At 47.9% G+C, this 27,339-nt stretch overlaps 2 protein-coding genes across 2 annotated transcripts in view; one reads left to right on the top strand and one right to left on the bottom strand.

The window, feature by feature from the left end:
- The window catches only part of LOC139226956 (multidrug and toxin extrusion protein 1-like), a 52,320-nt gene extending 42,499 nt beyond the window's left edge, over positions 1 to 9,821 (top strand). Inside the window, exons 17-18 of the mRNA XM_070858053.1 lie at positions 1,055 to 1,136; positions 9,583 to 9,821. Of these exons, the coding sequence (XP_070714154.1) occupies positions 1,055 to 1,136; positions 9,583 to 9,821 (321 nt within the window). The remainder of the gene's footprint in view (positions 1 to 1,054; positions 1,137 to 9,582) is intronic.
- Positions 9,822 to 22,866: 13,045 nt separating this feature from the next.
- LOC139226912 (multidrug and toxin extrusion protein 1-like) overlaps positions 22,867 to 27,339 on the bottom strand; it is a 56,896-nt gene continuing 52,423 nt past the window's right edge. Inside the window, exon 17 of the mRNA XM_070858005.1 lies at positions 22,867 to 23,453. Coding sequence (XP_070714106.1) covers positions 23,248 to 23,453 — 206 coding nt within the window. The 3' untranslated portion in view covers positions 22,867 to 23,247. The remainder of the gene's footprint in view (positions 23,454 to 27,339) is intronic.

Here is a 27,339-nt window from a genome sequence, read left to right as displayed (position 1 = left end):
GCCAAGCCTTACAATTCCTGCTAAAATCAAACCAGGATTTGGTTGTCCTGTTCACCTCTGCTACTTGTTTTTGAACGCAGCTCAGACTGATGGGATGAGAGGCTTCTCTCTCCATGGCTGTGTATTCCACCAGCAGTGCAATTGGTTCTCAGGCTAGTCTGAATTGTGATTTCTCATTAAACTAAATGGAATTCCCACTCACCACACATGGAACATAATCTTATAATCAGACAGCACAGAAGGAGGCCATTTGGCCCATCGAGTCTGCGCCGGCTCTTTCGAAGAGTAATCCAGTTAGTCCCACTCCCCCCTGCTCTCTCCCCAGATCCCTGCAATACTATGTCACTGGGCTATCTCATGAAGCAAGACTTGAGGTACCAGGTCTCCAGAATTGACAAAATATGCAATTAGTAAAAGAAAAATAAAAGGAAGATTTGCATTTATAGAGCGCCTTTCATGACCACCAGACGTCTGAAAGCCTTTTATAGCCAATTAAGTACTTTATTCGCGTGTAGTCACTGTTGTAATGTAGGAAACATGGCAGCCAATTTGCACACAGCAAGCTCCCACAAACAGCAATGTGATAATGACCGGATAATCTGTTGTTTGGTGGATATTGATTGAGGGATAAATATTGGCCCAGGACACCAGGGGTGGAACTCCCCTGCTCTTCTTTGAATAGTGCCATGGGATGTTTTACATCCACCTGAGAGGGCAGACGGGGCCTCGGTTTAACGTCTCACCCGAAAGACGGCACCTCCGACAGTGCAGCACTCCCTCAGCACTGCACTGGGAGTGTCAGCCTAGATATTTTTGTGCTGAAGGATCTGGAGTGGGACTTGAATCCACAACCTTCTGACTCGGAGGCGAGAGATGGTGCTGCCCACTGAGCCACGGCTGACATTCAATTAAATTAAATCCTAAAACTAGCAGATATTTTATACTTAAAGCAGTTTTAAAATAATACAGATGGGAGAGTGCCTTGTATAGAAAGTGCTGCATCGGTTGTGCCCTTCTTTCGCCTTTAATGAAGGTTTTTGTGTTTTGTTTAAAGGCTCTGGTAAACGCAGGTGTGCTTAAAGGTGTGGACACCTCAACCAGTGCCCCTGGTGGCCGAATCCAGTATTTGTCAACAGGTAAAGAAACAAATGTTGTGCTGACTTTAAATCACCCTCCAGTTAACAACTTAAGAGCAGAATGAGAAAAATGTAGGTATATTTCAATAAATTGTTCAAAGTTATAATTTAGTTCATCTATCATCTGTTCCACAGGAGGTTTCTGGCCTCCCTGAGCTCGCCTTAGGACACCTTCGTTACAGTGTGACAGGTGTACCGCCCGAGTCAAACTCCCCACCTAACTAAGTTGTGCTGCAAGAAACTATCAAAAATGCTGGAGACTACAAAATGCTGCAGTAGAGAGGGATCTCACAAAAAGTTAGGATGCAGGTACAGCAAGTAATCAGGAAGGCAAATGGAATGTTGGCCTTTATTGCAAAGGGGGATAGAGTATAAAAGCAGAGAAGTCCTGCTACATCTGTACAGGGTATTCTTATGTTCTTATGTTCTTAACACCCTTGTGGGAACACCATGACCACAAGGACTGCAGTGGTTCAAGGACAGGGCCCACCACCAATGTTCTCTGTGATCGTTTCTCGGGCCGCGCGGCCCCTTTGAGGCATGCGCGGGACCACCCCGGAGCGCTGTACAGACACGCAGCTTACAAGGGATATTTCCCACCAGCACCATCTCAGAGTGCCTGGGGATGGGTAATAAATGCCATCTTGCCAGTATTTCTACCATCCCAAGAACAAATTTAAAAAAAAATCTGCTCGGTGATCAATAATTATGAATGATAAACATAAGAACATAAGAACATAAGAATTAGGAGCAGGAGTAGGCCATCTAGCCCCTCAAGCCTGCTCCGCCATTCAACAAGATCATGGCTGATCTGGCCGTGGACTCAGCTCCACTTACCCGCCCGCTCCCCATAACCCTTAATTCCCTTATTGGTTAAAAATCTATCTATCTGTGATTTGAATACATTCAATGAGCTAGCCTCAACTGCTTCCTTGGGCAGAGAATTCCACAGATTCACAACCCTCTGGGAGAAGAAATTCCTTCTCAACTCGGTTTTAAATTGGCTCCCCCGTATTTTGAGGCTGTGCCCCCTAGTTCTAGTCTCCCCTACCAGTGGAAACAACCTCTCTGCCTCGATCTTGTCTATCCCTTTCATGATTTTAAATGTTTCTATAAGATCACCCCTCATCCTTCTGAACTCCAACTAAAGACCCAGTCTACTCAATCTATCATCATAAGGTAACCCCCTCATCTCCGGAATCAGCCTAGTGAATCGTTTCTGTACCCCCTCCAAAGCCAGTATATCCTTCCTTAAGTAAGGTGACCAAAACTGCACGCAGTACTCCAGGTGCGGCCTCACCAATACCCTATACAGTTGCAGCAGGACCTCCCTGCTTTTGTACTCCATCCCTCTCGCAATGAAGGCCAACATTCCATTCGCCTTCCTGATTACCTGCTGCACCTGCAAATTAACTTTTTGGGATTCATGCACAAGGACCCCCAGGTCCCTCTGCACCGCAGCATGTTGTAATTTCTCCCCATTCAAATAATATTCCCTTTTACTGTTTTTTTTTCCCAAGGTGGATGACCTCACACTTTCCGACATTGTATTCCATCTGCCAAACCTTAGCCCATTCGCTTAACCTATCTAAATCTCTTTGCAGCCTCTCTGTGTCCTCTACACAACCCGCTTTCCCACTCATCTTTGTGTCATCTGCAAATTTTGTTACACTACACTCTGTCCCCTCTTCCAGGTCATCTATGTATATTGTAAACAGTTGTGGTCCCAGCACCGATCCCTGTGGCACACCACTAACCACCGATTTCCAACCCGAAAAGGACCCATTTATCTCGACTCTCTGCTTTCTGTTAGTCAGCCAATTCTCTATCCATGCTAATACATTTCCTCTGACTCCGCGTACCTTTATCTTCTGCAGTAACCTTTTGTGTGGCACCTTATCGAATGCCTTTTGGAAATCTAAATACACCACATCCATTGGTACACCTCTATCCACCATGCTCAAAGAATATCCTCAAAGAATTCCAGTAAATTAGTTAAACATGATTTCCCCTTCATGAATCCATGCTGCATCTGCTTGATTGCACTATTCCTATCTAGATGTCCCACTATTTCTTCCTTAATGATAGCTTCAAGCATTTTCCCCACTACAGATGTTAAACTAACCGGCCTATAGTTACCTGCCTTTTGTCTGCCCCCTTTTTAAAACAGAGGCATTACATTAGCTGCTTTCCAATCCGCTGGTACCTCCCCAGAGTCCAGAGCATTTTGGTAGATTATAACGAATGCATCTGCTCTAACTTCCGCCATCTCTTTTAATACCCTGGGATGCACTACACATATTTCTCCTCATATATTGTTTACTTTGGCTTTAATGAAAACACGAATATATTACCGCACTATTCAGTAAGTCACATCATTCATATTCGAATGGACCAGTAGCACTAGAGCTGTATAATTCAGACTGAGCTGTGGTGATGGATGGTCAAACCCACCAATGAGCTTTTGCCGGGCTTTGGTCAGTCTTTGGCTGTGTGACCACATGGCATTGTGTATTACTGAATCTCAGCTAGCAGCCCATTCATGGCCCGACTCTAAGTTGGATCATCAAGGGTTCTGAACAGTATGTAGAAATCCAAGAAGAAAAAATAAAAAGGGCAGTGCATATGTGTGTGCCAGCTAATCTACCGTTAACTGTAGAGAAGTTATACTAAACCTGTATCGAACCTTGGTTTGACCACACTTGGAGTACTGCGTACAGTTCTGGTCGCCATATTATAAAAAGGATCTCGAGGCACTGGAGCGGGCACAGAGAAGATTTACAAGGATGATACCAGAAATGCGAGGGTATACACATCAGGAAAGGATGAACAGGCTGGGTCCCTTTTCCCTTGAAAATAGACGGCTGTGGGGTGACCTATTAAAATTATGAAAGGTTTTGGTAGAGTGGATATAGAGAGAATGTTTCCACTTGTGGGGAAGAGCATAACTAAAGGCCACCAATATAAGATAGTCACCAATAAATCCAATCGGGAATTCAGAAGAAAGATTCTTTACCCAGGGAGTGATGAGAATATGGAACTCGCTACCACAGGGAGTAGTTGAAGCAGATAGTATCGATGTGTTGGGGTACAAAGAAGACTTCTCTTCCTCGAGGTGGACTCTCAGATAAAAGGAATTGACACCCGCCCGTCCGTATAGCGACCACGGAATCACTCAGATGAAACCTCGGTTAACCGGTTTTTATTCAAGCATGCAGGGGAAGGGTTGCGATGAACACGTCTCTGATCAGAGGTTTTACAATTACAATTATACAGTTTATCGAGGTGTGCGACCCTCCTACAAAACCACTGATTGGCCCACTGCTATCAGCGAAGTTACATTGATTCGTCGACCCTCATCAGACTGACTCCGAGTGGCTCTCCCCCACCTGTCCATCTCCCATCACACGTCACTCTCCCGGAATGTGTTATTCAGTGGTGTCAACTTTGCTTCAGTTCCTCATGACCTGTTGATTAACTTTGTTATCCAGAGTGGTGCCTCTTTATCCCTCTCCCAAGAACTCTAGCCAAAACTACCAATTAATACCATCCTGTTCCCCTGCTGCTACAATCAATGCTCCCAGACACTGTACTGTCCTTGTTCTGTACTCAGTATGTACGCTTCCATGAGTCTGTACTAAGGTTAATACAACGGATGGTTCATTAACCATCAGGCTTTGCTGCATTGCAACCTTTGCTGCATCCCCTTCTTAAAACCCATTCAAGCGAGTGTATCAGCGTGCTTTACATACAATAAGCGAGTTTTACATACAATCAATCAATTACAATCCCTACCATAAGACAGGGGAACTCCCGATTCCTCATACTGATAAGCCCTACAATTTTTTATCCCCGTACTGTCATGTATGTACTTTTGGGATCACTAGCCACTAGATGGCGTCACTGTTGGAGGCCATTGGGCTGCACGCACGTGTGCGCAGCCCAAGTATAAAAGGCCAGCCATTTTGTATATTAGTCACTTTGGGCCTTAATAAAGCAGAGCCAAGGTTATACCTCTTGGAGTTAAACAGTACTCAGTCTAACAGTTATTGCATACACAACATTTGGTGACGAGGCAACAAGAACCTTTGCATGCAAAAATGAGCACAATTAGATTATTGGAATGATTTGTGGAAGGAGGAGAAGATTAGGCAGACTTTGTGAGCCGTTTGAGCCAGTTCTTCATGGCCAACAAAATGGAGGAGGTCGCTGACGCAGATCGGCGCCGGGTGGTGTTCCTCGCAGTGTGCGGTCCAAAAATTTATTGTCTGATAAAGAATCTACTCCTGCCTGTGAGTCCAACAGAGAAGACGTATGAAGAATTGTGTACCCTGGTACAGGACCACCCTAAGCCAGATGAAGGCATCATCATCTCGAGATACAGATTTTATACGCACGTTCGCTCAGAGGGCCAGAATGCGGCGGAATTCGTTGCCAACCTGAGACGTCTAATGGGACTGTGTAAGTTTGGGGTTGTGTTGGCAGACGTGCTGCGGGACTTCTTTGTAATCGGCATCAACCACGAGGTGATCCTGCGTAAACTACTGGCAGTGGAGACGTTGGATTTGAACAGGGCCATCACGATCGCTCGGTCATGCATGACGATGGATAGAAGTCTAAAGCAGATATCAGTGAAAAATCGAAACTCGGCGAGTACTGTAAATGTGATTGATTCGATGTTCGGCAGAGCGGCACAAGGCAGGGCCTACCCGACTGCGTACGCGAAACCTGTGGCTGCCCAAGGTCCGCCAGCGGGAATGCATCCAATTTCTCCGTGTTGGCGTTGTGGGGGAAATCACCGGCACCAGCAGTGCCGATTTAAGCAATATAGTTGCAAAGGCTGTCTGAGAGTGGGGCATCTCCAGCGCAAGTGTCCACAGATGAGCAAGCGTGCTGCGACATACCATGTGGAGGATCACGGTCAGACTAGCGCAGATCCGGATACGCAATCCGAGATACTAGAGGAGGAAGTGTATGGACTGTACTCGTTCCTAACTAAGAGCAAACCGATAATGATCAACGTGGTGTCGGTATCGATGGAACTGGACACGGCGGCGAATCAATCGATAATGAGCCAGAGGGCTTTCGACAAGCTGTGGGATACTAAGGCTGTGAGGCCCAGGCTGAGTCCAGTCAATGCCAAGCTGCACACGTACACCAAAGAACTCATAATGGTGATTGGCAGTGCCACAATTAAAGTGTCGTATGACGGTGCTGTTCACGTGTTACCGCTGTGGATTGTCCCAGGCAATGGCCCAACGCTGTTCGGCAGGAACTGGCTTGAAAAAATCAGATGCGGTTGGAACAACATCAAGGCGTTGTCGTCGGAGAAAGATACATGTGCCCAAGTACTGAACAAGTTCCCCTCGCTGTTCGAACTAGGCATCGGCAACATCACGGGAGCCAAGGTGCAGATCCACATGGACTCGGATGTAAGACCTGTCCATCATAAAGCTCGGGCAGTTCCGTATATGATGATGGAGAAGGTCGAAAGCGAACTGGACAGACTCCAGCGTGAAGGGATCATATCACCGGTTGAATTTAATGAATGGGCCAGTCCCATTGTTCCTGTGCTGAAAAGTGATGGCACAGTCAGAATCTGTGGAGACTACAAGGCTACGATCAACAGGGTTTTGAAACAGAATCAGTACCCATTACCGAAGGCTGATGACTTGTTTGCAACGCTAGCTGGGGGGGAAGTCGTTCACCAAACTGGACTTGACGTTGGCCTACATGACACAGGAGCTGGTCGAGACGTCGAAGAGACTTATGTGCATTAACATGCATAAAGGACTGTTTATTTATCACAGGTGCCCTTTTGGAATTCGCTCGGCTGCAGCAATATTTCAGAGGAACATGGAGAGTCTACTGAAGTCCGTTCCCAGAACCGTCGTGTTCCAAGATGACATCCTGATCACAGGTCGTCACTCCGAGGAACATCTGAACAACCTGGAACAGGTTCTACATTGTCTGGACAAAGTGGGACTCAGACTGAAATGCTCGAAGTGCGTCTTCATGGCACCAGAGGTCGAATTCCTGGGGAGGAAAATTGCTGCTGATGGCATCAGGCCCACAGACGTGAAAACCAAGGCCATCAAGAATGCAGCCAAGCCGCAGAACGTGACGGAGCTGCGTTCGTTCCTGGGTCTACTCAGCTACTTCGGTAACTTCCTACCTAAATTGAGCACCTTATTAGAACCACTGCACATGCTGCTAAGAAAAGGCGACAACTGGGTGTGGGGTGCATCTCAAGACAGAGCTTTTGAGAAAGCCACCAATCTGCTTTGCTCTTACAAGCTGCTGGTACATTATGACCCATGTAAACGTTTAGTATTGGCCTGTGATGCTTCATCATATGGAATTGGTTGCGTACTCCAACAAGCTAATGAGTCGGGTAAACTTCAACCAGTCGCGTATGCTTCAAAAAGTTTGCCTAAAGCGGAAAGAGCCTACAGCATGGTAGAGAAAGAAGCACTAGCCTGTGTGTATGGGGTTAAAAAGATGCATCAGTACCTGTTTGGTCTTCAGTTTGAACTGGAGACAGATCACAAGCCGCTCATGTCACTGTTCTCTGAAAACAAAGGTATCAATACCAATACCAATGCTTCATCCCGCATCCAGAGGTGGGCGCTGACATTATCCGCTTATAATTATGTCATTCGCCATAGACCTGGCACCGAGAATTGTGCCGATGCTTTGAGCGATCTGCCGTTGCCCACACCGGAAGTAGAAACGCCACAACCGGCGGACCTATTGTTAGTTATGGATGCTTTTGAGAATGAAGGAACCCCTGTCACGACTCAACAAGTTAAGACCTGGACCAGCCAGGACCCGATATTATCGGTGATGAAGAGTTGCATCCTCAAAGGTGATTGGTCTGCCATACCCAAGCAAATGTACGAGGAGACCAAGCCTTACATTTGTCGCAAAGACAAACTGTCTATTCAGTCGGATTGTATACTGTGGGGCAATCGTGTTGTTATGTCCAAGAAAGGGAGAGAGAAATTTGTACGTGAGCTACAAAGCACACATCCCGGCATTGTAATGATGAAAGCCATCGCCAAGTCTCATGTTTTGTACCTATTTGGTCTTCAGTTTGAACTGGAGACAGATCACAAGCCGCCATGTCACTGTTCTCTGAAAACAAAGGTATCAATACCAATACCAATGCTTCATCCCGCATCCAAGTCTCATATCTTGTACACCCTGACTTGAATAATCATGTTGAGTATAGAAGACAAAGTCAGCAAGGGTATCACAATCGCGCAGCTGTGTCACGATATTTCTGTAAATGATCCTGTATCTGTTCTGAATTATGATCAGGGTCCCAAAGTGGATCGCTGGTACTGTCATGGCCAAGGAGGGCAACAGAGTATTTATGGTCAAGCTCAAAAATGGGTAAACATACAGGAAACATATGGCTCAGACAAAGCTGTGGCACACAGACGAACCGGAACAGTCAGAGGAAGAGACAATCGACGACCAACCAACCTACTCCCAGTCATCAGAGGACTCAGTGGTCATCAGTGAATCGGGACTTTCAATCACTGACATGTTCAATGAAAATGGACTTTCAATCCCTGACATGGCCATTGCCACTCCCACCAGGTCATCCACCCAGCCACCAGTCACAACAGACTCTGAACACTCACCCAAGGCTGGAGTTGAACTGAGACAGTCAACCCGGGAGCGTAAAACACCAGACCGTCTCAATTTGTAAAAGACCGTGTTAATATCACAGAGGGGGGTATTGCCATGTATGTACTTTTGGGATCACTAGCCACTAGATGGCATCACTGTTGGAGGCCATTAGGCTGCACGCACATGTGTGCAGCCCAAATATAAAAGGCCAGCCATATTGTAGATTAGTCACTTTGGGCCTTAATAAAGCAGAGCCAAGGTCATACCTCTGGGAGTTAAACAGTACTCAGACGAACAGTTATTGCATACACAACACTTACAAGATGCATTTAAGGGGAGGGTTGACAAGCATATGAGGGAGAAGGGAATAGAGGGTTATGCTGATAGATTTAGATGAGGAAAGACGGGAGGAGGCTCGAGTGGAGCATAAACGCCGGCATGGACTGGTTGGGCCGAATGGCCTGTTTCTGTGCTGTATATCCGATGTAATCATATTGCTGTGTCGAGATGGCCCCTCAAACATTGTCGGGATGTCTTACACAGCCAACCCTCAGCAGACGGTGAGTAGAGAAGCTTGATACTGAAGTAGTCCAGATCTCGGAGTCCAGGATCTTAAGTTGGTCACAGTGCTTTTGGCAGGACGGATCTCCTGCATATAGATCATGTGGTATTGCCTGTGGCTGGTAGTCACAGAGGAGATCATTGCTCTGATCACCAGTGCCTCCCCAACACCCCCTGCCCCAAAATTAGGATCAATTGGTACCATCGTGTACTTGCAACTTTTCAATGTGACTTTCCTTCACAGAGCTGGACACAGAAAGCGGTGCAGTGGTCCGCACGCCCAATGTTGGTCAAATGAAAAACAGCGCATGCGAAAACCAGGTGACAGATGAGTCTTCCGTTCTGGACACGGGTCTTACCACGGTCGGAGAAATCTTGTCCACTAAACAACTGATTGTTCGTCGTGGACTTGCCTTCCTTTCAGGGCTGCTTATACTGGCAATTGGAATTGTGATACACTTCACTCTTGCAGGGGGCTTGTAGACCCCAGTGAACATTGCAGAGACTATTGCAGAGGTTATTTTCTGCAGCATGAGAAGCAAGATTGTGTCCAAAGGATCACAGAGGCCAAGGTTCACAAAAAAACCTGACTTTCGCGACCGGAAAACTCCAACCTACGGCCAAATATATAATAAAGAATGATCACTTTCAACAGACTTTCCAAATGCCTCATGACCAGTTGACATCTCAGTTGGGTAGTGTTAAGGTTCAGGCCTTGAAAAGACCATTTTCCCATTCAATGGCTGTGCCAAAGTTCCTGTGAGCAAGCTGCCACACTTGTGATCACGGTGTGATTGGCTTAGACTAGTCAAATGACAGCCTGGTTTAGTCATACCTATTAGCCAATGTCCCAGACTCTTCCATCAGTCTCCCTGGATGTGTTTTGTCACACCAGTGGGACTGACCCTCCAGTGGTGGGGCCACAGTAGTATACAATGAGGAGGGGGGGGGGTGGTCATGTTGGGGACAGAGTGTGTGGTCGGAGCGAGCTGGTCTTGGAAGCCTTCAGCATTGACCCCGGACCACATGCAGTCTTACAGATTCAGGTTAAACATAAGCAAGGAAACCTCCTGCTGATTACCACCTACCGGCCTTCCTCACATGATAAATCAGTATTGTTCCATGGTAAACACTCTTTGGAGGGTAGAAAGGGCACAGAATGCACTTCGGTTGGGGGGCTTCAATGTCCAGCAATAAGAGTGGCTTGGTAGTACCACCATTGATCAAACTAGCTGTGCCCTGGAGGATATGTGGGAAACAGATGGTGAGAGAACCAACACAAGAGAATAACATATTTGCCCTTGTCCTCGCCAAGCTACCTGTTGCAAATACATCTGTCCATGACAGTATTGGTGGAAATGACCGCTGCATAGTCCTTGTGGAGACTGTAATGTATTAGCTTCATGGGTTCTTTGCTTAAGAATTCATTGCAACACTTTATTATTAAGAACTCGCTGGTTTATTAGCAAAGGTTTTACAATCACACTACACATTACCAGTTCATCCTCTAGGCTCACAACTGCATGCCTCATCGTGGATCCACTGAATCCAACTGGCTGGGGTTTTATTGGTCTTATGAACATCACATGACTGGCTAAGCCACTCTCAACTCAACAGCTCAACTATTTTGTTGTGAACAAAAAAAACATTAAATCAAATGCCCCCTGATTAAAAGGAGGGGGGGGGCACTCCAAACACTTTCAAACAAGTGCCCCCTTGTTTTTTTGTTTTTTTTTACATTTTTTTTTGAGGCATTAAAAACGCAAATTATACAAGTACTCCCTGGCTAAAAGATGTGTGGGGGGGTGGGGGGACTAAAACCGGTACAATAAACAAATTAAACTTTAGACACTTAAAATCAAATTAAAATTTGGTTGCCGGGGGTGATGATGCACTCCAGTCCCTCCGGCGTCCACCTCTCATGGAAGGCCGCGAGCGTACCGGTGGACACCGCGTGCTCCATCTCCAGGGACACCCTGGCTCGGATGTAACCACGGAAGAGAGACAGGCAGTCAGGCTGAACGACCCCCTCGACCGCCCACTGCCTGGACCGGCTGATGGCCCCCTTGGCCATGCCCAGGAGCAGTCCTACGAGGAGGCTCTCCGACCTGCCCGCTCCCCTCTGCACAGGGTGCCCAAAGATCAGGAGTGTGGGACTGAAGTGCAACCAGAATTTGAGGAGCAGCCCCTTCAACAGCTCTATAAACTTGTCCATGTACTCACAGGTACATACATGATAGAGACCAAGTAGCATTTTCATAGTGAGGACACCCTCCATCAAGTCTTGTGCAACTGCCAATGTGGTAAGTGTGATAGATTAAGAATAGATCTAGCAGCTCAAAAGAACTAGCAGCTTTGCCATGGTTAACATGGCCCTCGACCGTGTCCGTTCTATTTCCCGCACCTCTACTCTCACCCCTTCCCCTCCCTCTCAGAACCACAACAGGATTCCCCTTGTCCTCACCTTTCACCCCACCAGCCTAATCCCACTTTCCAGCTCTTGGTCCATAGCCCTAAAGGTTACGGCACTTCAGGTGCACATCCAAGTACTTTTTAAATGTGATGAGGGTTTCTGCCTCTACCACTCTTTCAAGGCAGTGAGTTCCAGACCCCCACCGCCCTCTGGGTGAAAAAAGTTCTCCTCAACTCCCCTCTAATCCTTCGACCAATTACTTTAAATCTATTGTTGACCTCTCTGCTGAGGTGAAAATATCCACTCTATCTCGGCCCCTCATAATTTTCTACACTTCAATTAAGTCTCCCTTCAGCCTCCTCTGTTCCAAAGAAAACAACCCCAGCCTTAGGAAGCTAAATAAGTACACGAGAGAGAAAGGAATAGAAGGATATGCTGATAGGGTGAGATGAAGGAGGGTGGGAGGAGGCTTGTGTGGAGCATAAACACCGGTACGGAGCAGTTGGGCTGAATGGCCTGTTTCTGCGTTGTGAATTCTATGTAACTATACAATGCAGGAAAACTCTTCCTATTCAATTCCATTATATAGAATTCCAGATCCAAGCACAATCTGAGTATTAAATGTTCCTGTTCTTTTTAATGTTCAATACACAATACAGTTAGTTCACCATCACACCATGAGGTCTGGCAGTGGGACCCCTGCAGTTTAAAATTTAAATTAACAACTGATACGTCCTTACTACAAAGTATAAATGCACACGAGGCCCATGCTTGAGAGAAGGTCAGTCTGTGACCTGTCCTTTATTCCTTAGCACTCAAGTGATGGAAGTGGGTGGAGCTTCCCCTTTTATACCTGAAGGTCCAGGTTAGGAGTGTCTCCCACAAGTTCACCACCTAGTGGTCATTGTTCTCACGGTGTACAACTTAGGTCAGATTATACATGGGTTACAATGCTGGTTGAATACATGACAACAACAACTTGTATTTATATAGCACCTTTAGCAAAGTAAAACGTCCCAGGGCGCTTCACAGGAGTGTTAGAAGACACAAATATTTGACACCGAGCCATACAAGTAGAAATTAGGACAGGTGACCAAAAGCTTGGTCAAAGAGGTAGGTTTTAAGGAGGGCCTTAAAGGAGGGAAGAGAGGTAGAGAGGCGGAGAGGTTTAGGCAGGGAGTTCCAGAGCTTAGGGGCCTAGGCAATAAAAGGCACGGCCACCAATGGTTGAGCGACTATAATCCGGGATGCTCAAGAGGGCAGAATTAGAGGAGCATAGACATCTCGGGAGGTTGTGGGGCTGGAGGAGATTAGAGAGATAGGGAGGGGCGAGCCATAGAGGGAATTGAAAACATGGAAGAGAATTTTAAAATCGAGGCCTTGCTTAACCATGAGCCAACGTAGCAAGCACAGGGCTGATGGGTGAGTGGGACTTGGTTCAAGTTAGGACATGGGCAACTGAGTTTTGGATCACCTCTAATTTATATAGGGTAGAATGAGGGAGGCCTGCCAGGAGTGCTTTGGAATAGTCAAGTCAAGAGGTGACAAAGACATGGATGAGGGCTTCAGCAGCGGATGAGCTGAGTCGAGGGCAGAGACGGGCGATGTTACGGAGGTGGAAATAGGTGGCCTTAGTTATGTCGCAGATATGTGGTCGGAAGGTCATTTCAGGGTCAAATATGACACCAAGGTCGCGAACAGTCTGGTTCAGCCTCAGGCAGATGCTAGGCAGAGGGATGGAGTCGGTGGCTCGGGAACGGAATTTGCGGCAGGGACCGAAAACAATGGCTTCGGTCTTCCCAATATTTCAGTGGAGAAAATTTCCGATCATGAAGAATTGGATGTCAGACAAGCAGAGACCGTGGAGGGGTCGAGAGAAATGGTGGTGAGGTAGAGCTGGGTGTCATCAGCGTGAATGATGAAACTGACACTGTGTTTTCGGGTGATGTCACCAAGCGACAACACGTAGATGAAAAATAGGATGAGATAGGAATCCCCAGGGCCTGATGGACTGCATCCCAGAGTACTTAAGGAGGTGGCCTTGGAAATAGCAGATGCATTGACAGTCATTTTCCAACATTCCATTGACTCTGGATCAGTTCCTATGGAGTGGAGGGTAGCCAATGTAACCCCACTTTTTAAAAAAGGAGGGAGAGAGAAATCAGGGAATTATAGACCGGTCAGCCTGACATCGGTAGTGGGTAAAATGATGGAATCAATTATTAAGGATGTCATAGCAGTGCATTTGGAAAGAGGTAATATGATAGGTCCAAGTCAGCATGGATTTGTGAAAGGGAAATCATGCTTGACAAATCTTCTGGAATTTTTTGAGGATGTTTCCAGTAGAGTGGACAAGGGAGAACCAGTTGATGTGGTATATTTGGACTTTCAGAAGGCTTTCGACAAGGTCCCACACAAGAGATTAATGTGCAAAGTTAAAGCACATGTTTTGGGGGTAGTGTGCTGACATGGATTGAGAACTGGTTGGCAGACAGGAAGCAAAGAGTAGGAGTAAATGGGGACTTTTCAGAATGGCAGGCAGTGACTAGTGGGGTACCGCAAGGTTCTGTGCTGGGGCCCCAACTGTTTACACTGTACATTAATGATTTAGACGAGGGGATTAAATGTAGTATCTCCAAATTTGCGGATGACACTAAGTTGGGTGGCAGTGTGAGCTGCAAGGAGGACTCTATGAGGCTGCAGAGCGACTTGGATAGGTTAGGTGAGTGGGCAAATGCATGGCAGATGAAGTATAATGTGGATAAATGTGAGGTTATCCACTTTGGTGGTAAAAACAGAGAGACAGACTATTATCTGAATGGTGACAGATTAGGAAAAGGGGAGGTGCAAAGAGACCTGGGTGTCATGGTACATCAGTCATTGAAGGTTGGCATGCAGATACAGCAGGCGGTTAAGAAAGCAAATGGCATGTTGGCCTTCGTAGCGAGGGGATTTGAGTACAGGGGCAGGGAGGTGTTGCTACAATTGTACAGGGCCTTGGTGAGGCCACACCTGGAGTATTGTGTACAGTTTTGGTCTCCTAACCTGAGGAAGGACATTCTTGCTATTGAGGGAGTGCAGCGAAGGTTCACCAGACTGATTCCCGGGATGGCGGGACTGACCTATCAAGAAAGACTGGATCAACTGGGCTTGTATTCACTGGAGTTCAGAAGAATGAGAGGGGACCTCATAGAAACGTTTAAAAAATTCTGACGGGGTTAGACAGGTTAGATGCAGGAAGAATGTTCCCAATGTTGGGGAAGTCCAGAACCAGGGGACACAGTCTAAGGATAAGGGGGAAGCCATTTAGGACCGAGATGAGGAGGAATTTCTTCACCCAGAGAGTGGTGAACCTGTGGAATTCTCTACCACAGTAAGTTGTTGAGGCCAATTCACTAAATATATTCAAAAAGGAGTTAGATGAAGTCCTTACTACTAGGGGAATCAAGGGGTATGGTGAGAAAGCAGGAATGGGGTACCGAAGTTGCATGTTCAGTCATGAACTCATTGAATGGCGGTGCAGGCTAGAAGGGCCGAATGGCCTACTCCTGCACCTATTTTCTATGTTTCTATGTTTCTATATAGTAGAAATTAACTCAGGATTCAGAGCTGAGTGGAAAGCAGGTAATGTTGGGGATATACGTATTCCATGAATGGTGTTGAAATAACTAAAGGGTAAAGTTGAAAGAAATCTGGGATGTTAATAGGCTTGCTACTTAATATATTCAGTCACTGCAGAGTAGCAATCAACAAAGCATATAGGATGCTGAACTATATAGCTCAAGCAGTGGAGTGCAAATCCGAGGTTGTTATGCTAAAACTGGACAGTGCTCTGGCCAGACAACACTTCGGACCATTGTGTCCAGTTCAGCACACAAAGGCATTCAGGCCCTGGAGATGAGGCAGAGGAGAAACAAGGAGCTTGCATTTATATAGCGCCTTTGACAACCTCAGGACATCCCAAAGTGCTTTACAGCCAATGAAGTACTTTTTGAAGTGTAGTCACTGTTGTAATGTGGAAAACATGGCAGGCAATTTGCACACAGCAAGCTCCCACAATGCTTTAGTATTGTTGGTTGAGGGATAAATATTTGCCAGGACACTGAGGAGAACTCCTTTTCAAAATTGTGCCATGGGATCTTTTATGTCCACCTGTGAGGGAGCAGACGGGGCCCTGGCTTCGCACCTCATCTGAAAGACGGCACCTCCGACAGTGCAACGCTCCTTCAGCGCTGCACTGGGAGCATCAGCCTAGATTTTTGTGCTCAAGTCTCTGGAGTGGGACTACACAGGCGCAAGTGCTACCCGCTGAGCCACACAGGCACCTCGAACAGCCGTGAGACTGAGCGCCTGGGAATTTCAAGTTATGAGGAAAGACTGGAGCAACCTAGGCACTTCAAAAACAGGCAGCTGAGTGGGGTCTACCTCAGAGAGAAAGAAAGAGCAAATGGTGTAGAAAAGGTAAATCAGGAACCCTAGTTGGACGTCAACTGTGACAGTTAAGACAAGGCAGCTGTGGCTTAAGCAGACAAGAGGCAATTTTAGGACTGAAGTCAGGAAGGTTTTTCATTCTTTGAATGGATGACTGGGTCATCATCATCATCATAGGCAGTCCCTTGGAATCGAGGAAGACTTGCTTCCACTCTTAAAATGAGTCCTTAGGTGACTGAATAGTCTAATATAAGAGCCACAGTCCCTGTCACAGGTGGGACAGACAGTGGTTGAAGGAAAGGGTGGGTGGGGAGTCTGGTTTGCCGCACGCTCCTTCCGCTGCCTGCGCTTGATTTCTGCGCGCTCTCGGCGACGAGACTCGAGGTGCTCAGCGCCCTCCCGGATGCTCTTCCTCCACTTAGGGCGGTCTGTGGCCAGGGACTCCCAGGTGTCGGTGAGAATGTTGCACTTTATCAGGGAGGCTTTGAGGGTGTCGTTGTAACGTTTCCTCTGCCCACCTTTGGCTCGTTTGCCGTGAAGGAGTTCCGAGTAGAGCGCTTGCTTTGGGAATCTCGTGTCTGGACGACTAGGTAGAGCAATGGAAGCAACAGGTCCTGGAATTTATTCAAGCACCAGTTGCAGAGGATTGCGGGATCTTTCTTGATGGGTGAGTTAGGATCTTTCAAATGCCCTCCCTGATATATTGTGACCTTCTGAGATGGCAGCAAGGTGCAGAAGTCTAATCATTATTGGGCAAAACATGATTTTGTGAGGAGTTTTCTGTCCCAATGAATCGCGGAATTAATTATTAAATAGACTGTGGCAAAAAGCTTGGAAAATTCCTGGTTCCTAATCTGGTTTATCGAGTTCTTGATCTAAGCTTCATTTTCACAGTCAAAGCAGTTATAGATTTATCAGGATCAGGATGTACTTTGGAGTTGCAAATGCAAAATAAACGCTAACTGCTGGCTATCAAAAGATGACAGGACAAAGAAAGTGCCAAGAATTGTTCAACTGACATTCCAAACTACTTACCTATTCAACATGATCTAAAGAATTTCACATTCATCAGCACTTTATAGATCACAAGATCATTAATCCATACGGCGCAGGAGGAGGTCATTCGGCCCATCGTGCCCGTGGTAGCTCTTTGAAGGAACTCTCCAATGAGTCCCACTCTCCCGCTCTTTCCCCATAGCCCTGCAAATTTTTCCTTATCAAGCATTTATCCAATTCCCTTTTGAAGGCTACTAATTGAATCTGCTTCCACCGCCCTTTCAGGCAGTGTATTCTAAATCACACCAACTCATTGAGTAAAACAATTATCCTCGTCTCGCCCTCTGTTTTTTTTTGCCAATTACTATGGATCTGTGTCCTCTGTTTACTGACCCCCTTGCCATTGGAAACAGTTCCTCTTCATTTACTCTATCAAAACCCTCATAATTGTGAACACCTCCATTACATCTCCCCTTAAACGTCTCTGCTCTGAGGACAACAATCCCTAGTCTCTCCACATAACTGAAGTCCCTCATCCTTTGATGAGGAAGGCCATTCAGCTCGCCCTAATTCATCCGTCTTGAAGGACTCTGTCATGTTTGTAACCTTCACATAACTGTAATCTCTATGTAACAACACTGTACACTGTATGCACCTGAGAAATGCACACCTTGACCACAGGGGGTGAACTTGTGGGAGACACTCCTCACCTGGTCATCCAGATATATAAAGGGAGATCCCACGCAGGGTCAGCACTCCTTGGTCCTGGGAATAAAGGTTTGGGTCACGTAGTGACCTTGTCTGCAGTACATGCCTCGTGTGATTCTATAGTAAGGTGTAAGGACATCACATTTGGCGACGGGAAACGGGAATCAACGACCCATGAGGATGGCCACCGGTAGCATAGATGAACGGTGCTGTGTTGGTGAGGACTGGGACGATTTCGTTGAGAGGCTCCAGCAGAGCTTTGTCACGAAGGACTGGCTGGGAGCGACAGCGGCTGGCAAGCGGAGGGCGTATCTACTGACCAGCTGTGGATCCAAGACGTATGCACTGATGAAAGACCTGCTCGCACCCGAGAAGCCGGTGGACAAGTCCTTTGAAGAGCTCAGCACACTGATCGGTGAGCACCTCAAACCGGCGAGCAGTATACACATGGCCCGGCACCGGTTCTATACACACCGGCGTCGGGAGGGCCAAAGCATATCGGACTTCGTTGCGGACCTTCGGTGTTTGGTCAGCCTCTGTAAGTCCACAGACGCCTGCAGGGGGGAGATGTTAAGGGATTTCTTCATTGAGGGCATTAGTCATGCCGGGATTTTCAGGAAGCTTATTGAGGCCAAGGACTTGACTTTGGAAAGGGCAGCGTTGATAGCTCAGACCTTCATGGCAGGGGAAGAGGAGACCAAGATAATTTACGCGCGCAGCCCTGGTTCCAACGTGGCGATGGACCAGGGAGTTAACATTGTAAACACAACTCAGAACCCCGCAGGCAGGCAAGGGCAATTCGACACTGCCCAGGCAGCAACAGACTCTAGGGTGGGCCAGCAACAGAGACAATGGAAGGGGGATCGGCAATTCACGCCATCACAAGGGACAATGCGTCCTGGGATGGGACCATTGACACTCACCAACAGAGTGCTGAAGAGTAATCAAAGAGACAATCAGAGAGGAATGCCTGGTAACAGTTCCTTTGTTCACAACAATCTCCGCTCATGCTGGAGGTGCGGGGGCAGACATGCTGCGAAAACCTGTAGGTTTCAACAATTTATCTGTAGAAACTGTAACTTCAGTGGACATTTGGCCAGGATGTGCAAAAAGCCCATAGCAAGGCTAATCTACGAGGCAGAGGAACCAGACAAGGAGTCTGCAAGGCAGGTTGATGCTTGGGGCAAAGCTATGGATGCTGAAGTCCAGCGGGTTCATGTGGTAGACATCCACAGCTCGTATACCAAAACGCCACCTATGATGATGAAAGTCCTATTAAATGGCATCCCGGTACGCATGGAGCTGGACACAGGAGCCCAACAATTTGAAAAACTATGTCCACCCAAAGCTAACAGGTCCAAACTGGAACGCATTGACACACAGCTACGGACGTACACCAGAGAGATCATCCCAGTGCTAGGCAGTGCAAACTTGGTGGTCACACACAATGGACCGGAGAACCGGCTGCCACTCTGGATTGTCCCGGGGAATGGTCCCGCTCTCTTGGGGAGGAGCTGGTTAGCCGAGCTGAACTGGAAATGGGGGGATGTGCACGCCATTTCATCTGCGGAGCGAAGTTCATGCTCACAGGTCCTACAGAAATTCGAGTCACTTTTTCAACCAGGTGTTGGGACTTTTAAGGGCACCAAAGTAGTGATACGTATCACCCCGGACGCCAGACCAGTGCACCACAAAGCCAGAGCCGTGCCGTATGTGATGCGTGAGAGAATTGAGAGTGAGTTGGACGGGCTGCTAAGAGAGGGCATAATCTTGGCAGTTGAATTCAGTGACTGGGCAAGCCCCATCGTTCCTGTTCTCAAAGCGGATGGCTCGGTCAGGATTTGTGGCGACTACAAAGCCACCATTAACCAAGTGTCACTACAGGACCAATACCCGCTTCCGAGAGCGGAGGATCTTTTTGCCATGCTGGCAGGTGGCAAGCTGTTCACCAAGTTGGACCTCACTTCAGCCTACATGACTCAGAAACTGGCTGAAGAATACAAGATTCTGACCACCATCACTACGCACAAGGGGTTATTTGTTTACAACAGGTATCTGTTTGGCTTCGTTCAGCGGCCGCTATCTTCCAGAGGAACATGGAAAGCTTGCTTAAATCCATTCCTGGCCCAATTGTATTCCAAGATGACATCCTAATCACGGGGTGCTACGCCGACTGGACCGGGTAGGCTTGCGACTAAAGAAGTCCAAGTGTGTGTTTTTGGCCCCAGAGGTCGAGTTTTTGGGCAGGAGGGTTGCCGCAGATGGGATCCGGCCCACCGAATCCAAAACGGGGGCGATCCGTCGTGCGCCCAGGCCTGGCAACACATCGGAGTTGCGTTCATTTCTGGGATTATTGAACTATTTCGGGAACTTTCTGCTGAACTTAAGCACATTGTTGGAGCCGCTACACGTGCTCTTGTGCAAGGGTTATGGATGGCTTTGGGGGCACTGTCAAGAACGGGCTTTCAATCGGGCGCGGAACCTGCTTTGTTCTAACAAGCTGTTGACCCTGTACGACCCCTGTAAGAAACTGGTTTTAACGTGTGATGCATCATCCTATGGGGTTGGGTGCGTGTTACAGCAGGGTAATGATGAGGGCCAACTACAACCTGTGGCTTATGCCTCCAGGTCACTCTCCCAGGCAGAATGGGGATATGGGATGGTTGAAAAGGAAGCACTCGCATGTGTCTACGGGGTGAAAAAGATGCACCAGTACCTTTTCGGCAGAAGGTTCGAGATAGAAACGGACCACAAGCCGTTAACATCCTTGTTGTCCGACAGCAAGGCTGTCAATGCCAATGCGTCAGCTCGCATACAGCAGTGGGCCCTCACGCTGGCTGCGTATGACTATACCACACGGCACCAGCCAGGCACCGAAAACTGCGCTGACGTGCTCAGCAGGCTCCCACTGACGACCACTGACGGGGCGTCGGAGCAAAGTGCAGAGATGGTCATGGCCGTTGAGGCTTTTGACACCGCAGGCTCCCATATTACAGCCCACCAGATCAAAATCTGGACCAACAGAGATCCCCTCCTATCCCTGATAAAGAAATGTGTCCTGACTGGGGATTGGGCGCCCGCAGACGGACTGTGCCCCGAGGAGATCAGACCGTTTCAGAGATGGATGGATGAGCTCTCCATCCAAGCCGACTGCCTGCTGTGGGGCAGCCGGGTAGTCATGCCCCAGAAGGGAAGGGAAGGAAATTCATTAGGGAATTCCACAGCGAGCACCCAGGCATTGTGCTAATGAAGGCCATTGCCCGGTCACATGTATGGTGGCCGGGAATTGACTCAGACCTGGAACACTGTGTTCGCAGGTGCACGACGTGTGCCCAGCTGGGCAATGCCCCCAGGGAGGCCCCACTAAGCCCGTGGCCCTGGCCCACCAGGCCATGGTCACGTATTCACATAGACTACGCGGGCCCGTTCATGGGGAAAATGTTCCTCATTGTTGTTGATGCGTACTCGAAATGGATCGAGTGCATCATATTAAATTCATGCATGACATCGACCACTGTGGAGAGTCTGCGTACGGTCTTTGCGACCCACAGCTTGCCAGACATTCTGGTTAGCGACAATGGCCTGTGTTTCACTAGCTACAAATTCCAGCAGTTTATGTCGGGTAATGGCATCAAACATGTCAGGACAGCACCGTTCAAGCCGGCTTCCAATGGCCAGGCGGAACGTGTGGTTCAAATCATAAAACAGGGCATGCTCCGGATTCAAGGGCCCTCCCTTCAGTACCGTCTATCGCGCCTCCTGCTGGCCTATAGGTCCCGCCCACATTCGCTCACCGGAGTCCCGCCCGCGGAACTACTCATGAAACGCACGCTTAAAACGCAGCCGTCCCTCATTCATCCAGCCCTGTCAAACATTGTTGAGGGCAAGCGCCAGTCCCAAATCGAGTGCCATGATCGCAACTCAGTGGGGAGATGGATAGAAATCGATGACCCTGTATTCGTTCTCAATCATGCTTTGGGACCCAAGTGGCTTGAGGGTACTGTAATTGGCAAAGAGAGGAATAGGGTCATAGTGGTCAGACTTAACAATGGGCAGATATGCCGCAAACATCTGGACCAAGTAAAGAAAAGGTTCAGCATGGACACTGAGGAACCTGAGGAAGATCATGAGATGTTACCCACACCACTGCCAGTGAACGAGCAACAAGAACATTCACCAGCATGCACAGTCCCTGCGGCCAGCCCGGACAGGCCGGAATCACCTCAGGCGACAGAAACGCATGCCAAGACTCAGCCACCAAAGCCCCAACTGCGGCGCTCCACGAGAGAGAGTCGACCGCCTGAAAGACTTAATCTTTGACCCAAAGAAGTTGGGGGGAAGGTGATGTCATGTTTGTAACCTTCACATAACTGTAACCTCTATGTAACAACACTGTACACTGTATGCACCTGAAAAATGCACACCTTGACCACAGAGGGTGAACTTGTGGGAGACACTCCTCACCTGGTCATCCAGGTATTTTAAGGGAGGTCCCACGCAGGGTCAGCACTCCTTGGTCCTGGGAATAAAGGTTCAGGTCACGTAGTGACCTTGTCTGCAGTACATGCCTCGTGTGATTCAATAGTAAGGTGTAAGGACACTACAGAGTCTACAGCTGTCCTCCCCCTCTCCCCGTCTTACACCATCCAATTGCTTCTCAAAAGATTCCAGAGTGTTTTTTCTTTCTTTATTCACGGGATGTGGGCGTCGCTGGCACGGCTGGCATTTATTGCCCATCCCTTATTTGCCCTTGAGAAGGTGGTGGTGAGATAGAATTACTAATGCATATGAAAATGGAAAAAAGGTGATTGTAAACCAAGTGTAAATCTTTATTTGTTTTGAAGGTAGAAAGATGAGAATTTAGAGACTTTCGGCCCTTAGTACCATCAACAATTAGATACAGATCCAACAGATCAGTCTGTCGGCAAGGGGACAATTGTAAGTTATCAGTTGAAAGGTCTTTCTTCAAAACCATAATAAATATAATCAATGTAGCCCTGAGGTGTGAAGCCCCGCCTCGATGGGCAGTGTCCGCACAGGCCGCGGCTGGTAGGTATACCGCACATGCGTGGATGCGCAATTTAAAGGACCCGTGTAGGGGAATATAAGATTAGAGGGAACATTGGTCGGGATGATTTTCTCCTTCATTGTGGGCTGGATTAAGAATCTATCTGGAACTGAGCACGGCCAATGATGCTCTCTCCGTTGGTAGCGCTGTCCGGAATTTCCCAGTTTGCCTGCAGCAACACTCATGTTCTGTGGCAAGAAATTCGACTTCCTTAGTCTGCTGGTCAAAGCTGCCCCTCACGCCGCAGAAAGTGGCCCGGGTCCCCTCCTTTTCTCTGCGCAGTCCATTGGGGTCTACATGTTCTGTATCAACAGTCCGACGGCCAGGATCAGTGGTCCTGAAAGGAAGGCGAGACCCCGGCGAATGATCAGCTGTTTGGTGGACAACAGGTCTCCGGGGGCGGCGACGCTGATTCCAGGGGCAGCGCACGCCTCTCGCAGTTGTTCTGTGTCCACGTTATTCCCCAACGTAACGATTGAAAGGTTCCTCGAATCGACTTCTGCGGAGCAAAATGATATTGAAAACGTTCAAATATTGTAGCGGCAAGGCCGAGAGGTGGGTTCGGCAAGCCCATATTCAAAAAGGAGCGCAGACCAGAGGTAATGACAGAATTGTAGCCCCTGATTCTCTGACCTACACAACCCGTCCAACACAGCTCCCCACTGGGAGCACTGAATTTACTTGATACTGGGAGAGAGTGGCCTCCTCCTTGGCTACCCAGCGCTGGTGAAGCAACAATCCTAATAATTGCCTGTCAACATATTTTCTCTTTTGCCTTTGTTACCTCTAGACTTGACTACTTCCAACTAACTCCTGGCTGGCCTCCCACATTCTACCCGACGTAAACTACAGGTGATCCAAAACTCGGCTGCCTCGTGTTTTAACTCGCACCGAGTCCCACTCACCCATCACCCCTGTGCTCAGCAACCTACATTGGCTCCCGGCTAAGCAACTTCTCGATATATGTGGGCATTGCTGGCAAGACCAGCATTTATTGCCCATCCCTAATTGCCCCTGGAGAAGGTGGTGGTGAGCCGCTTCCTTGAACCGCTGCAGTCCGTGTGGTGAAGGTGCTCCCACAGTGCTGTTAGGGGAGGGAGTTCCAGGATTTTGACCCAGCGACGATGAAGGAACGGCCGATATATTTCCAAGACAGGATGGTGTGTGACTTGGAGGTGGTGGTGTTCCCATGCGCCTGCTGCCCTTGTCCTTCTAGGTGGTAGAGGCCCTGGGTTTGGGAGGCGCTGCCGAAGAAGCCTTGGCAAGTGGCTGCAGTGCATCGTGTAGATGGTACACACTGCAGCCACGGTGCGGTGGAGGGAGTGAGTGTTGAAGGTGGTATCTTTAATATCAGGAATGAATTACATTTGCGTTCTTGGGGCCAAGAATGACGTAAGTTGAATATTCCCATGAGGGGATATATTAAAAAAGGAGTTCCTGAATACTAAACTGGTCACAAGGTGCTTCTGACCCTTTCAGGGTCTGATCCACCCGCGCACTCTATTTTCAATGTACTGGTTCATAAGTTCACATCAAACTCCTGGTTAATATTGTTAACACACAGGGATTTCATGCGAACAGATTAACCAGCTTACTAAAAAAATAGCACACATTAGAATTTCAACACCCCAGGCTCCCCAAGTATAGATAATCCCTTGATCATTTTTTCCAATTATTTAAATCACGCATTAAAATATCTTATTTCAATTCCTGCATTATGCTGAACGAGAAGCTAACATAGGGACTGAATTACATCTGTGCAGACGAGAACAATGATCTCCCACCCTCTACCCTCACCTCACCTGAAGGATACACGTAGAATCATAGAATCATAGAACAGTACAGCACAGAAGGAGGCCATTCGGCCCATTGAATCTGCGCCGGCTCTTCTTTCGAAGAGCGATCCAGTTAGTCCCACTCCCCCGCCCCCCACCGCTCTCTCCTCATATCCCTGAAATTTTTGCGCTTTCAAGTACCGAGGCCGTTCCGGATTTGGGGCATTTCCGGATTTCGGAATGTCTTTCCGGCATGCCGAAACTGGAAACGCCCGGGTCGAGGTAAGAAGGCGGGTGGGGGCGGTTCTGGTGCGGGAGGGTCCGAGCAGCATCCGAGGTGAAGTAAGAGGGGGGTTTCCCCCCCCCCCCCCGGGGAAGGGGGGGGTTCCAGGCGGCAGCTGAGCGGGCGAGAGGTCCCGAGGCAGGCGAGGTCCGGCGGCGGAGCGGGGGGAGTCCGGCAGCGGGTCTGGATTTCAGAACATTTTCCGGATTCCGGACGACCCCATCACGGATCGGCCCGGATTCCGGAACATTCCGAATTTCCGAACTCTGGATTTCAGATGCTCAACCTGTATTGAATCTGTATCCGCCACCCCATCAGGTAGTGGATTCCAAACCCTAGCCACGCGTTGAGTAAAGAAAGGTTTCCCTCGTTTCTTCTGCCAATCACCCTAAGTCTGAGCCCTCCGACCCTTCACCCATTGGAAACAGTTTCTTTTTATTTACTCTATCATAATCCTTCATGATTTTAAATTCCTCTCTCAAATCTCCTCTTAACCGTTTCTGCTTTAAGGAGAACAACCCCGGCTTCTCCAGTCTATCCACGTAACTATAATCCCTCAGCCCTTGTCCATTCTAGTAAATCTCTTCTAGAACATAAGAACATAAGAAATAGGAGCAGGAGTAGGCCACCTGGCCCCTCGAGCCTGCTCCACCATTCAATAAGATCATGGCTGGTCTGATCATGGACTCAACTCCACTTCCCTGCCCGCTCCCCATAACCCTTTATTCCCTTATCGCTCAAAAATCTGTCTATCTCCGCCTTAAATATATTTAATGACCCAGCCTCCACAGCTCTCTGGGGCAGAGAATTCTAGAGATTTACAACCCACTGAGAGAATAAATTTCTCATCTCAGTTTTAAATGGGCGGTCCCTTATTCTAAGACTATGCCCCCTAGTTTTAGTTTCCCCTATGAGTGGAGTTTCCTCTCTGCATCATCCTTGTCGAGCCCCCTCATTATCTTATACGTTTCAATAAGATCACCTCTCATTCTTCTGAACTCCAATGAGTAGAGGCCCAACCTACTCAATCTGTTCTCATACGTCAACCCCCTCATCTCCGGAATCAACCTAGTGAACCTTCTCTGAACAGCCTCCAATGCAAGTTCTGTACCCTCTCCAAAGCTTTCACGCCTCTCCTAAAGTGTGGTGCCCAGAATTGGACACAATCCTCCAGCTGGAGCTGAACTCGTGTTTTATATGAGTTTAGCATAACCTCCTAGTTTTTGTACTCTATGCCTCTATTTATAAAGCCCAGGGTCCCGTTTGCTTTATTAACTGCTTTGTTAACCTGTTCTGTCACCTTCAAAGATTTGTGCAGAAGCACCCCCAGGTCTCTCTGTTCTTGCACCCCCTGTAAAATTGTACCATTTACCATGTATTGACTCTCCTCATTCGTGCCACCAAAATGTATCACCTCACACTTTTTCTGCATTGAATTCCATCTGCCATGTGTCCCCCATTCCACCAGCCTGGCTATATCCTCTTGAAGTCTATCACTATCTTCCTCACTGTTTACTCCACTTCCAAGTTTTGTGTCATAGAAACATAGAAAATAGGTGCAGGAGCAGGCCATTCGGCCCTTCGAGCCTGCACCACCATTCAATATGATCATGGCTGATCATTCCCTCAGTACCCCATTCCTGCTTTCTCTCCATACCCCCTGATCCCTTTAGCCGTAAGGGCCGCATCTAGCTCCCTTTTGAATATATCCAATGAACTGGCCTCAACAACTTTCTGCGGTAGAGAATTCCACAGGTTCACAATTCTCTGGGTGAAAAAGTTTCTCCTCATCTCGGTCCTATATGGCTTACCCCTGATCCTTTAAAAAAATGTTGCCCTATACCCCAAGTCCAATTCATTAATATATATCAAAAACAGTTGTTCAAGAAGTCCATAAAACAGCCATTCATCACAACTCTGTTTTCTATGCCGTAGCCAATTTTGTGACCATGCTGCTACAATCCCTTGTGTCCCATGGGCTTCAATTTTGCTAACAAGCCGAATGTGTGGTACTTTATCAAACAGCTTTTGTAAGTCCATATACACAACATCGACTGCACTGCCATCATCCAACCTCTCTGTAACCTCATCAAAAAACGGAATCAAGTTAGTTCAACATGATTTGTCCTTAACAACTCCGTGCTGGCTCTCCGTTATCAGTCCATGTTTGGCCAAGTGGCTGCTAGTTTTCTCGAGGATTATTGTTTCTAAAACCTCCCCTGCCCCCGACGTTAAGTTGATCGGCCTTCAGTTGCCGGGTTTATCCCTCTCCCCTTTTTTGAACAAGGCTTTAACATTTGCAACCCTCCAGTGGTCTGGCACCACCC

Source organism: Pristiophorus japonicus, chromosome 16 (genome assembly GCF_044704955.1).
Source record: "Pristiophorus japonicus isolate sPriJap1 chromosome 16, sPriJap1.hap1, whole genome shotgun sequence".
In the NCBI taxonomy this organism is placed as follows: domain Eukaryota; kingdom Metazoa; phylum Chordata; class Chondrichthyes; family Pristiophoridae; genus Pristiophorus; species Pristiophorus japonicus.
Note: the sequence above shows the minus strand (reverse complement) of the source record. Positions and strands in the feature narration are given on the sequence as shown.